Source organism: Ostrinia furnacalis, unplaced genomic scaffold, assembly GCF_004193835.3.
Source record: "Ostrinia furnacalis isolate ACB-3 unplaced genomic scaffold, ASM419383v2 OfSCF2104, whole genome shotgun sequence".
NCBI classification, from domain to species: Eukaryota; Metazoa; Arthropoda; class Insecta; order Lepidoptera; family Crambidae; genus Ostrinia; species Ostrinia furnacalis.
In genome coordinates this window covers 20,146-34,582 of record NW_021132343.1, presented here as the reverse complement: position 1 = coordinate 34,582, position 14,437 = coordinate 20,146, and the positions used below count along the sequence as shown (strand labels likewise).

General features: G+C 38.3%; 1 protein-coding gene across 1 annotated transcript; it reads right to left on the bottom strand.

Annotated features, from left to right (window-relative positions):
- Positions 1 to 755: 755 nt before the first annotated feature.
- On the bottom strand, positions 756 to 1,680 carry LOC114354672 (uncharacterized). Its single transcript, XM_028307176.1, has 2 exons — positions 1,473 to 1,680; positions 756 to 1,246 (listed from the first exon to the last, which is right to left on the bottom strand). Exons 1-2 carry the CDS (start codon positions 1,495 to 1,497, stop codon positions 873 to 875), a joined length of 399 nt encoding a protein of 132 aa, XP_028162977.1. The 5' UTR covers positions 1,498 to 1,680; the 3' UTR covers positions 756 to 872.
- Positions 1,681 to 14,437: the final 12,757 nt, after the last annotated feature.

Here is a 14,437-nt window from a genome sequence, read left to right as displayed (position 1 = left end):
CACACTACGTCTTCCGGCTCGTGGTCGCCACTCAAGAACTTTCCTGCCCCAGCGGCCATCAGCTCTTCGATATAGCTTTTCGCTAGTTTATAATGTCTTTAACCCTTTCAGCACGACAGAACAAAAAGTGAAAACTTGAAAAAACTTGTATTTATATGTAACCCATAGCATTCAAAGTCCCCAACAAAAATAGTAAAAAAATCCCCCCCCTCTGGTTTCCCCCCAATAGACATCGCACGTACGTGCGTTCCAGGTTCTACTCAGCTAACGCAGGATCGTGCATTCCATAATAAATCATACAAAGTTTGTTTAATTATAAGTACTTTATTTATTATAGCCCTATTTATCAGTCTCATCAACATAAGTATTTAATCTCGCATACTAATTACATTTTAATGACAAGATTTTTAAAAAATATCTAGCATTTTCGATATTCTTAGACTTAAAAACAGAATTACTTTGAGTAACATAATTATGACACCTTTATTGAACAATAACATTAATCAAAAACAAACAGAAATATTTCCTACCATTTTTAATGAAACAAAGCAGTCTTCTTAGTAACAATATTAATCAAATAGAAAATTTTGTGGTATGACATGCTAGGAAGCAATTTTTATTCCTAACAAGGCACAAATGAACGTTGCATTTTGTGCAACGGATAGTAGTGGAAGACGTGCAGTTCTCTAATCTCTAACCTGCATTTTCTACCTCTTGTGAGATCAGGAAATGGTTAAATTTGTACAATTGTTTATCTGACGATGGAACCACAGCTGGTCTATATCTTTTAGTTGATGGTTCAGAAATAGGAGCTTCATCTTCTAAAACTTGATCAGCCTGAGGAACCGAAGCAATCAGAGCATCAGCAAGGTTCAATCTGAACCACAGCAAGTCCTTAGCCTTAATTTATTTACCTCACCAGCTGTTACTCTTGGTGGAAAATCATGGCATTTGTTTTCGAAGTTAGTTGCGCGCCAAATTCTGCGTCTTTCTTGCATTGGTAGACCACTGGTAGAGGCTGCTGGCTGGTTTCTAGGCTCTGTCACATTTAATTGCCCGTGTTGTGCTAAGGGGACTCCAATTTCTTCATTAGACTCATCCCCTTCACCGTTGTGTGGACTATCTGCATCATTTTCCAGAAACAGAAAAGCTTCGCTTAGTTGTTCCTCGTCCGATTCCTCCTCCAAGTCAGATGTGCACCCATTTCCGATCAGTTGTTCCACCAGATTCTCGTTTAGAGCACAACCAGTTGAAAAATAGATCATTTTAGTATTATTTCAATGTTACCTAAAAGCACATCATAAAACGACAACGCACGAACGTGCGCTCGCAATTAAATGGCTTTTTTATAAGAAAATGTTGATAAATACTGTAATATTTTTTTGTTTTACAGTCAAGGGATATATAAACAAATGAAATAAATACGATTGATAACATAAATATCACATTAAATATAGAAACAAAACACTCACGTCTTCCTCGGCCGTCAACAAACATGAGTCCTGTCTTGCACAAGTCCTGACGCGTCACTGGCAAGTATTTCTCCCCGCGCGTATGTTCTAACGGTTAGATTAGGTAATGCACAAACGATCGAGACCGTTTCGGCGCAGCAAAATCAAAATCCGCGACCTCTAGAATTTTTTGAGTGTCAACGCAAGTTTAGTACAATCCGTGCTGAAAGGGTTAATATTTACCAGCTTTTCATTAGGGATAATGTAGAATTCTAATGGTGAAAGAATTTTCAAATCGGTGCAGTTTCAGAGCCCATTCAATACAAGCATACAATAAAATACGCGGGCGTAGCCGCTGGCAAAACCTACTCAATAATAAATCTAGCTAGTAGTCGTTTCCATTAACAAATTAATGTAAACATTAGTATATTTATTTAGCAATCACCCACTTAAAACAAAACGTTGCTGCGTAGAAACCATCTCACGTTGCTATGTTATGTAAATACCTACCTATGCTGTAATTTTGTCTTCCCTTGGTAAAAAAACTGACTTTTTGCCTATTTAAAAACTATATAAATATTTGTATACCTAAACCAAAAACGTAAAATGAGTTATTTAATTTTTAGACTTAAGTATCGATATAAATCTCAAACTAATTTGAAAATTATAAATAACTTGAAAAATCTAAATGCCTAAGGCAGGAATCGAACCCTCGACCTTTCGCGTGCCGGGCGACTGCTCTTCCATCTGAGCTACTTAGACAACGGATGAACCTGTCGTCAAAAATAAAAATGAGTTTTGAATACCTATGAAAAAATAAAAAAATCATCTTTTTTTCACCCCATTGGATTATAATTTTCAAGAGTCTTAAAGTCATTCCCATTTCTTAAACTAATAACTAAAAGTCTGTCAAAGTCATTTATTTTCTGCTAATAGGCTTTCAAAAAGCACTTTTAACCCTACCACTGATGTTTAGATAGTGTTTGAGTTTCTTGCGCTGCTTCTTCTCAGCACTGGCCCATTTATTGTCCTGAAGCAGTGGTAGGGTTAATACTGGGACGTGTAAAAGTGCTTTTTTAAAGCCTACTTAAAGAAATAAATGAGTTTTACTGAGTTTGTTTGAAACAGCAAATCGAACGGACAGTGTTGAATAGAGCTCTGTGATTGGTCCGTGTGTCACCCTATGCGTCCACGCGCAATGTGAGACCTCATAGTAATGTTCGTAAATACGGGCGTCAGTCACCTTTGTCAGCCTCTTCAGGGTCTTTTCTCAAGGAAAACTATAATCTATCATCTTAATAGAGTCTGTTCAGTGTATCAAATACATGAAAAGTTAGCAAAAAGACAGACTTTCACTTAGTATTGTTCATCATCATCATCATCATTATTTCAGCCACAGGACGTCCACTGCTGAACATAGGCCTCCCCCAATGATTTCCACAATGGCCCGGACTGCATCCAGCGCCTTCCCGGTACTTTTATGAGGTCGTCGGTCCACCTTGGGACGTCCTACGCTGCGCTAAACTTTTTATTGTTACCATTAAATAATTACTTTGGCTCTAATTATAATTGCGTCACAATGTAATTAACATTGTCCCTTTTGCAGACGGTACAGTCAGCGACAAATAGTTAGTGACACCCAAAGTAGCCGTTATGTTTTTTTTATCCACAACGAGGAAGCTCTTGGCCTGTATCTCACCTGATGGTAAGCGATGATCAGGCCGAAGGTGGAAGCGAGCTTCACCCGGAATCCTCAACCACGGAGGAACTGGCTATCTTACTGAACAGAAAAATAGAACAGAATTCAGTGGAATGCAATAAAGAATTGAGTATTGAGTATTAACCCGGGACCTCAGCTCTGAAGCAGGTGGTCTTACCACTAGACAGAGGCGATTACTCTAGTTACATTATTATTTTAGTTTCATTTGAATACCTATAAATAAATCGTACCTTCAAATGGAATAGACCAACTTTTTGAAATCTTTTGGCGTAACGAATTGATGCTGAGTGTACCTACGTCACATGTCTAATTGTGTTGACTCTGTGGTCCGCAAACCACACAACCTCAGAATGCAACCTTAATTGGAGGTCTCGGTCACAAAATACATAGGAGCAGAAGACAATCTACATACAAAGACAACTACACGCGCAAAGTATCGCAAACCAGTCTAAACCACACGTGAAGTATCGCAAACCAGTCTAAACCACACGCGAAGTGTAGCAAACCAGTGTAAACCACACGCGTAGTGTCGCAAACCAGTCTAAACCACTCGCGAAGTGTCGCAAACCAGTCTAAACCACACGCGAAGTGTCGCAAACCAGTCTAAACCAGTGCGAGCGCGAATACCGCCCTTTGAGATGCGTCTGTGTGCGTAAGTAAAATGTAGTATAGTTGTTGCAATTCACGAAGGCGAGTGAGCTTTACATGTGTGGTGGCTCGCTAATACTGTTCGTTATATGCATGTATTGTACATGTACAAATGGACGTCCCGATTTTGGCGGGACGTCCCGATTTTTAAATCAAATTTATATGTCCCGCGCGGGACAAGCTCTGTCCCGCTTTTCGGAGAGAGACACTCACTTCACCAGACTATTGTTTGAAACGCCTTATTATTATAAAGAATAATTTTTTTATTTCTATTTTTGGTTTTTTTTTCTTTTTTTATTCTAAAGACGAATTTAACGATAGAGTAAATCTGATTTAAAATATTATTTTTTTGTTAAAATACATATCGCCCATTTGCGACGACACTGTGATATCTCGAGATATACGATTTTTTGTTTTACCGAAATTCTGAACCGCGATCTTGGGTTCTTTTATCTCCAAAAACAGGGTATTTGTTACTCCAAAAACAACAATACTATGAGAGAAAGAAACAAAATATTACGTTATAGCGCTGGCTCGTTCGGCGATCTAGTTGGCTTCGACACTGTGACAGTTCAGTTGCCACCTGCGCTTTGAGATGTGAGGTGCTCTTTGTTTTTAAGAAAAACGTGACATCTCTAGGATACCGCGGTATTGATGACAACGGTAAGTTTTAAAAAAAAAATATTTTATTCGACAATGTGGCATGTCATACTTATCACAATGTTCTTGTAAAACAAAAAGCAAAGTAAAAGAGAAATTATTTATATGTCACGTTATTCTTGTAAGAAAATCGAAGTATCATCGGGACATCTTAACTAGTAACGTTGTAGATGATGAAAATTTTTCCTATAATGGAAATATGTTGTAGGTCATTTGTTGATGTTCTGTTATTGCAGAATGCATGTTATTGAAATTGAATGGTATATCTACTTGTCACGTTGTATACGCTAAACAGTAATACTAAAGTCCAGATATCATTGCAGATGGGGACTAGCAATGCGAAAAAGCAAAGGTTAACATTTGTGTCGATGCACTGCCTGAAGGAATTCCACAACCTAATCCGACAACATGACTAACAGCGCTATGTGAGCGCTGTGAAAGGGTCTCTTTGAGCTACAATAACGTCGGTAATTAATAATATTAATAACTAATACGAGTAGATGTAGACTGATAAACATACATTCGTTTTGAAGAATAGTTCAAATACTAGTAATACAGTGCAAATAAAACATACTTATACGACTGTCTGTTTTTACAGACACAACAAGCAAAATATTTAATATTATCATACGATAGCCTTAGATTAGCTTAATCTAAGACGATAGCTAACAAAATTATCTATCAGTAGAAGTATGCTAGAACAGCAATGCGTTGGATGACCCCAGATATTTATTTATTTATTATTATGTAATTATTCAATGTTACTTAGCTGTATTGGCTATGTTTTGCTTTCTGCAAAAAAGGTAAATTAATGTTTTAATGTAATTACAGATCATCAACAATTGACTGAATTTTACTTTATCGCTTATTGCCCAAATATACTTTGGCGGGCGCAACATAGTTTTGTATAATAATAAAACTACGCCAATAAAATGGCTACATTATTTATAAATAGTGGTTGTTATTTTTCTCTATTAATACATTTTTTAAATAATTATCTTTTATAAATTTAATTTTAAATAAGTATAAAAAATTAAAACACCCGAAAAGGTACCAAAATGTCGCATGTTTGCCATTTTATTCGCCGGGGACGGCGATTTTTGCGTTGATAATTTTAGGATTAGATTGTCATAACTAGTCTGTTATAAAATATCTATTTACTATCCTAGTAGGTACCTAAAATTTTTTCTTCTGCATACATACATACCTACTTAATACAGTTTCTCTTAAGTACTGTGTTTTTTTTTGTAGTAGTTTACGAGATTTTACTTTTGAGAGTTTTTCGTTTATTTTGATAAGCATTAGTTTTTAGAATAAGAAAACTTAATGTGAGCTTAAATATTGTATGTATACAACTGTCTGTCTACTTAGATAATATTTTTTAAGTGCAATTTAACATAGCAAAGCGAAATATTCGCCTGTTCCAATAATTACCTCATTTTTACTGATTGTAATGTTATTAAAATAAAATAAAATTTTTCAAGATCAACGTTTTATCTAAATAATGACTTATATAAATATATTTTTTTACATCATCTTCAACGTGACAACTGAACTTACCATCTTCAAAATATTATGTTTTTACTAGAACAATGTGATAAGTTGTCTCTTTTTTTTTCAATCGCTATAATTTCATCAATTTAGACGCAAATTTATGTCTTACTATAAATATTTAAATTTATTAATAGTTAATCTTTAAACGTTTCATACACAATTAGGTAATCCTAACCTTCTTTTAAGAGTTATGGTCATTCAAAAGTTAAAAAGTCGTTTTCTGGAAAACCACTGTTTTTGATATATCACAGTGTCGTCGCAAATGGACGATATTCTATGGCTACTTTTGCTATCTATTGTCACGTAAACGTAATTTTAAGTCAAATAAAAGGATAAATATTTGAAAACCTTTGATTATATACGTTTTTTTACTATGTCCCGCTTCTGACGGAAGAATCCCGCTATTTTCACTCAAAAAGTACCAAAGTCCCAACTTGGCGAAAAAAAAAAAAACTGGCAACGCTGATGTACACACACAAGTAAACCTTACTCGTCTTCGTGAGTTGCAAGAACTAACTATACATACAGGTGATTGTCTTCTGTTCTTATTTGCTTTGTGTCTGGGTGTTGGTTTGGTTACATCATGGCATGGTGGTTTGCCATGATGTTGGTCAGTCTTTAAAGAAAAGTTGACACTTTTGGGTTTTAATGAGGGCTATCGTTTTTATACTTAACAGTTGGCTCCCCTGGCGATTGACAGGAGCTTACTCTACAGTGGCGCCATCTTGATGAGTGCAAATGCGATAGTCCTCCTACCACTTTAGCGCTCACAAGTTGGCGCCACTGTCTTCGCTACTAGCAAGTGACAGGACCTTACTCTACAGTGGCGCTAACTGATGAGCGCTAAAACGATAGCCCTCATTGTGTCGCTTAAACGCCAAAAACTGATATTCTATTTAAACAAATGCGAAAGGTCACTGAATCACTCACTCATCACGAAATCTCAGAAACTACAAGTGCTAGGAGTCTCAAATTTTGCATGGGGGTTCCTTTTAAAACGTAGGTGCTCACTAAGGCGGGATTTTGAAAAATTCAATCCCTATGGGGGTAAAACGGGATCCACACGTACGAAGTCCCGGGCGGCCGCTAGTTAGTGTGTTAAGAAAATATATACGGACAGTAAGCATCTATTAAGTATTTGGTTTACCAACCAGTGCGTCAATGGAGGGAAGTCTTCGAACTCCTCCTATGTTCTTCTAATCAATTTCGTTGCGGGTCCAATGACAGTTTAACTTTCCCCCGGGACAAACTTGACCTTCACTGGTTGGGTTATGGCGGTCAAGCTGTAGATCCTGACTACACAGCAGTTGCAGCGGTGGGAACGAGAGGTGGGAATATTCCCGAGTCAGTGTGACGCAGCTTTAAGCTCGAATCAAAGTCCACTAAGTACATAGAAGCTCTATGAGATTATCACTAACTTAGTTATAAAGGACCAAGGCGTCAAGGGCCGCATTAATGTGAAGGACTTTGTGTCTTATGTCGATATGTATAGGGTGTGTTTATGAGTGACGGCCGTATTCAAGGGCATTCAGGGATAGTCGACTTAGATATTTGAGTTAGCAACTTGAACTTGAAACTAGTGATGAATGAATATTAGTTGTTAATCTTTGATATAGGCATAGTCCGTGCCTATTAGAATCCTAAATTATCACTGATAAACATAGGCTAATGTCGTCGTGGCCTCCTACTTGAAAATATTCTCTTTGATACGCCCGTATTTACAAACATTGGATCACCGGGGGCCACGGCATATGCTGAGTGGGGTCCCATTGCGATGGGCATCGCTGAGCGACAGGGTGGCACTGCTCAGTTTACTTTCTCTTCCATTGTATGTTTTATGTCACCTCTGTCTTATTTGCTTTTTTTTATTTACCTCTTTTGTCTTTTGTGATGTCCAATGTCTTGTCCTTCTTTCTAATGCCCGTATTCAGAAACGATGAAACAGCAAATCGAACGCACAGCGTTGAATAGAGCTCTGTGATGGTTCGTGTGTGGCCCTGTGCGTCCACGCGCACTGTGAAACCTCATAGTAATGTTTGCAAATACGGGCGTAAGTAGAAAATAAGTATTTTCAAGTAGTGTGGTACGAAATTCGCAGGGTCAGCTTGTGTAGGTAATTAAACACGTCATAACTTACAGAAAAGTTATTCCCATGACTGACAAATAACTGTATTGATGACAAAAGCTTATAATCTAATGATAAGATAAGATAACTGACCATTAGTTTGGTTATCAGATATTCATTTATCGATCAGTCTCGGGTTTGACCGCTGGCAGTAGCAGTTATAATTTTGATCTGTTTTTGACTTGATAAAGATTTTTTTTTATCCACAACGAGGAAGCTCTTGGCCTGTATCTCACCTGATGGTAAAGGATGATCAGGCCGAAGGTGGAATCGAGCTTCACCCGGAATCCTCAACCACGGAGGAACTGGCTATCTTACCTCCAACTGCCGGAACACAACAATGCTGTTAACATTGTTGTTATGGCGACAGTCTTAGGTAAGATGGTGGTAGCTATTAGCCAAAAAAAAAATTTTTTTAGCTATTAGCCAGGAGGACTTGTACTTCCTTCAGGTGCAGTCGGGTAAAAACTTTTACTTAAATGTGGTGGCTAACGTTCGAACCAGATAGTTTTGTCCCATTTATTTTAAAATCAAACTTAGTTATTTCTATTTCAGCGAATAACGTAAGCTTTCGCATTCGTAAGCCACCGTATCTTTCCTTTCCAATTGCTTTTCTGTCCTACTTCACTTTAAATCTATTTGTCAGACATTTTACCTTATTTGATACAACGTAAGTTTTCAGAGAACTGTGTGCCTACCATGAGTTTACGTTAGGTGAGCTCGCTAGCGAATACGTGAAAAAATTCTATGAAGATTTTATTTCTTGAAAGTGGCCGATAGGGGCGCTGCACAATATGTCATACATTTAAATGTCATTTTTTTACGCAGTCGCTAGCGAGCACACCTAACGTAAACTCATGGTAGGCACACTGTTCGTAGTCGGCACTCGAGAACTGTCTGCTTTTTTTGTCTTTTTTGGCTTCAAAAATAGCCAGTATCTATAACCATATAGTGGAGGCCGCATACCGGAAAACCCAGCCTGTGACGTCCACCCACAAGGTGGACCGACGACATTAAAAAAGTAGCAGGAAGGCGCTGGACGCAGGCTGCTACCAAACGATGAATTTGTAAAGACAATAGTGACTGAGTTTCTTGCGCTGCTTCTTCTCAGCACTGGCCCATTTATTGTCCCGAAGCAGTGGTAGGGTTAATACTGGGACGTGTAAAAGTGCTTTTTAAAAGCCTACTTGCATAAATAAATGGGTTTTATGGGTGTCATTGGGGGAGGGCTTGCTCAGCAGTGGACGTCCTACTGAAATGATGATGATGATTACCACTTAGAGTCTTCAGCGCATCATCTATATCTATAAAAGCGAAAGGTCACTAACTGATTGACTGACTGACTGACTCACTCATTCATCACGAAACTACAGGTGCTAGGAGTCTCAAATTTAGCATGGGGGTTCTTTTTAGAACGTAGGTAGCTCACTTAGACGGGATTTTGCAAAATCCAACCCCTAAGGGGAGTAAAACGGGGTCCACGCGTACGAAGTCGCGGGCGGCTGCTAGTACTACACATTTTTGTTCGAAAATAGCCTCTATTACAACGAAATAAGACTGTGCTTAGCTTGAAACCCTGTCTCTTGATAGAGATCAATACACGAGCTGTAGAAAAGTTCACTAATAAACAAGTCATTATTGTAATTGACTTTACGTAGAATATGTCTGTACCTACGCTATCTATTTATACTAATATAGAAAGTAACTCCGTCTGTCTGTCACGTTTTCACGACTACGACTAGCACGAAAAACTTTCGAATTCGAATCGTTTGCGTATTCGAATCGCCATCAAAAGATTTAGTACGAAAATTACAACAGCGCCCTTGTGAACGTGTCGTAAAGTGAACTTAGTATGAGAAATGGTTGCACGAAACTTATTTTCAGTATCAAAATTGTCACGTTATTGTTAAATTCGAAAAATCGAATTTGTCGAATACGCAAACGATTTGAAGACAAAAGTTGTTCATGCTAGAGGTACTGTTGAGGAAATTTTCGATGAATTTCTGTTGGTATAATTATGAGCGGATTTCTATGAATTTTGGCATAAAGGAGTTACAAGAAATCTAAAAATATAGATGTATCTTATTTGACACCAATCATAAACCAGGGATGTTATGGATATCCGTAACCGTAACCGAAACTTTCGGATTTCCGAAATAAATAAATATCCGAAACCGTAACCGTAACCGATTCAAAAGTTTCGGATAGTTTCGGATGTAGGCAGTTTAAATTGTTTTTTGTACAGCTTTTCTTCCGCCACTTCTTCTCAGCACCAGCCCATATGTTGTCCCGAAGTGGTGGTAGGGCGAGCTATTTGGGACGTGTATAACGTCCGTTTTCACAAACATTACTATAAGGTCTCACAGAGAGTGACACACGAATCAATCACAGAGCTCTATTCAACGATGTATTTTCTGCTTCACCTACGCAAGCATCGTTTGTGAATACCGGCGTAAGTGCCCTGCAAAGGGCTTAAGTTCAGAATATAAACTTTTGACTTTGACCAGGCCTGTTCATCTTCGCGAGTTTACATCTAAAACAAAACACGCACGATGGCCCACTTGCAGGATACTATTCGACAAGGCCTCACATACGAGCGAACATTGACTCACGCACGCGTATTCTTGTGTTTGATGGAAAAAAATAAAGAAAATGGTGTACTAAATACTGTGCAGTATTTAACTGCCTAAATAATAGTAAAAACACAGAATGTACTTTTTTAAGTTGCCTCAAGACACTGAGAGGTAAATAAGTAGTTAATATTATTCATGATAATTCATGCTAAATCATGTATTTCCTCCGCCATTTTCCGCAGTTTGGCACCTCACGTCACATCATTTTACCGAAGTCAGCCCTATAGCTTCGGCGCAGTGAGACAGGCTAAATTACACCATATTGTTAATGACATTGAGCATACATTTTTTTAAATACCTTCGCGAAGTAAAACTTCTGTACGTAGTACTTATTATTATTCTGTGCTTTGACAGACAATCCACGCGAACAAAACCGCAGGCACAAAGTAGTATTGACACAAACGTGATTGTAATTCGGTCTGACCACTAAACCAATTTTGATGAATTATGTAACATATTCGTCAGACCTTGGAAAGGACAGCTACGTTTTGTGGAAAAAACCTGGAAAAGGTCAAATCGAGGCGGAAATTTTGGTAGATACAGGACGTGTAATCATTTACGACATACTAAGTTACATATACGTTGGTGTTCCGGCAGTTAGCGGTAAGAGCCAGTTCTCCGTGGTTGAGGATTCCGGGTGAAGCTCGCTTCCACCTTCGGCCTGATCGTCACTTACCATCAGGTGAGGCACAGGCCAAGAGCTTCCTCGTTGTGGATAAAAAAAAATCATAATCTCAGCCAAATAATGTCCAATATTAGACAAAAACCTTCCCCAAGGATTTCTACAACGCCCGGTCGTAGTACGGTGTCCGAATCCAGGTGCTTCCCGCGACCATTCATCATCAGCATCATCGTCTCTGCCATAGGACGTCCACTGCTGAACATAGGCCTCCCCCAATGCTTTTTGCAAAACTTAGTACCTTATGTAGAGTAGGTAGAATAAGATCTTTCCCACTCGCCGTGATATACTTTATCGATGTCAAAATGTATGGGCAAAATCGATAAAATGGCGTGATAACCGCTTATCGCGGCGCGCATCCTAGCCGTACAGATGATGATGTAGATTTATTGACATACTAGCTGCGCCCGCGACTTCTTACGCGTAAAAACCCGTTTTTGCATCATTTTTCATTGTTGCTCTGCTCCTATTACTCGTATCGTGATGGTATATAGCCTATAGCCTTCCTCGATAAATGAGCTTTCTAACACTGAAAGAATTTTTCAAATCGGACCATTAGTTCCTGAGATTAGCACGTTCAAGTAAACAAACAAACAAACAAACTCTTCAGCTTTATAATATTAGAGATGATTATACCTAATCTGAGAGATATTCTGATATTTTATCAATGAAAGTCATAGGTAAAAAAAACTTATTTTTCTGAAAATATAGGCTTTTAAAAAGCGCTTTTACAAGTCCCAGTATTAATTGAAACCTACCACTGGTTCAGGGCAAATGAGGCGCTGAGAAGACGTAGAGCAAGAAACTCGGTTACTCTTCTTTATTATAGAGGTAGGTATTCTAATATATTTTATTAATGCAATGAGTAATAATGTAAAATTACATCAAAATCCGCTTGATAATTGTAGCGTAAACAAACATTGTTACAAACTTTTGTATTATTAAATTAATCTAATAGATATAGACTAGCAGCCGCCCGCAACTTCGTACGCGTGGATCCCGTTTTACCCCGCGGTTTTACTAAGGCGATGTTTTCATACAAATGTTTTTTCCCGCTAACTCCCGTTCCCGTGGGAATTTTGCAATATCCTGTTGTAATTAAGCTTTAAGTTTACTAAGGTACCTGCATGCCAAATTTCAAGCGTCTAACTTAAGCGGTTTAGTATTTACATACAAAAGGATTTTCCCGCTAATTCCCGTTGCCGTGAGAATTTCGGGAATTCCTTTCTTAATGCACCTCTACGGTGCCTAAGCTACGTCTATTCCAAATTTCAAGTGCCTACGTTTAGTCGTTTAGGCTGTGCGTTGATATGTCAGTCAGTCAGTTTCTCCTTTTATATTATTTAGATGATATCTAATTTCTAACGAATCGAAAACTCGATGTCATTCCACCCTATGGATGGGTATGGGTATCAGTACCATGGCGAATCGATACCATAAAATATGCATCGCGACCTATTTACAAAGCTTTTTGGTACTTATTTGAAAGAAGCACAATCGAATTATCTGTAATATTCCATTATTGGATAGTAATTTGTTTCTTGACACTTTTGTAATTGAAATAATGTTTCTTTCTGTTTTTATTTGACTAATCATTTTCAGGTGTCAATTTTTATTACTATGTATTTTTAAATGTTGTAAATGTGAAAGATGGATCGATGTATGTTTGTTACTCTTTCACGCAAAAACTATTGAACGGATATTGATGATACCTTACATTATTATTGTTTACCTTTACCTACATCAGAATAACATAATATAATAGGTTATAAATTATAACGATCTGTGACAAACTGAATTTATGCAAGCTAAGCCGCGGGCGAAAGCTAGTATTATAATAATATGTATAATTCTATACTCGTTCCGATTTTGTATAATAAACTAGCGGCCGCCCGCGACTTCGTACGCGTGGATTCCGTTTTACCCCCTTAGGGGTGGAGTTTCGTAAAATCCTTTCTTAGCGGATGCCTACGTCATAACATCTACCTGCATACCAAATTTCAGCCCGATCCTTCCAGTGGTTTGGGCTGTGCGTTGATAGATCACTATGTTAGTCATTCAGTCACCTTTGAGTTATACATATTTTATATTTAGATAGAATAGATAAATATCCTAAATCCAGAATCCCGAACCCTTAACTCCTTAATACGCTTTATTAAGGAGTTAAATAAAAATAATGGAATCCAACAAAACCTCTCAAAGCAAATCGCAGGAGCCAAATTAGTATTATTTCATCTCCATACATAAAATATTGGCGTTGACCGTCCTGTCGTTCAACAATGGGATTTATTCTCGAAGTTCCAAGGTCGCTTTTTGATTGGAGGATTTGTTCTAAAAATGTATAGAGATGGTAGTATCCATTAAAAGTTTTGAATCATTCGAGTTTGTGAAGCGTGAATAACATTTTGTGGGCAGATTTAGGTATCAGAGTGCGTTTCCATTGTTCGAGTTGACTAACGCCCGTATTCACAAACGATGCTTGATTAAGTGAAGCAGCAAATCGAACGCACAGCGTTGAATAGAGCTCTATGATTGGTTCGTGTGTCCCTGTATGACCACGCGCACTGTGAGACCTCATAGTAATGTTTGTCCAGGATACAAGAGTGCGGGAATACAAAACTAAATAAATAAATGACCCCGCAATTAATGCTTGGAGTTTCCTTGCGTTATCGAATCAGAAATGAGGAGATCCGAAGAAAAACCAAAGTAACCGACATAGCATGCAGAATTGCCAAACTAAGTGGCAGTGGGCGGGGCACATAGCTCGTATAGCTGATGGCCGCTGGGGCAGAAAAGTTCTCGAGCGGCGACCACGGGCCGGAAGACGTAGTATGGACAAGCCTCCCACTAGGTGGACCAACAATCAGTTGAAGGTCGCGGGTACCACCTGGATGCGGGCAGCGCAGAACTACTGGTCGGTCAAATCCTTGGGGGAGGCCTTTGGGGGAGGAGTTAGTAGCTCTTGTA

Bases quoted from the DNA above. Each gene is read 5' to 3' on its own strand.
- LOC114354672 (XM_028307176.1), bottom strand. From the start codon at position 1,497: ATGTTTGTTGACGGCCGAGGAAGAC. The intron at 1,247-1,472 runs GTGAGTGTTTTG...ATTTTTCAACTG, and splicing joins TGTTGACGGCCGAGGAAGAC to GTTGTGCTCTAAACGAGAAT.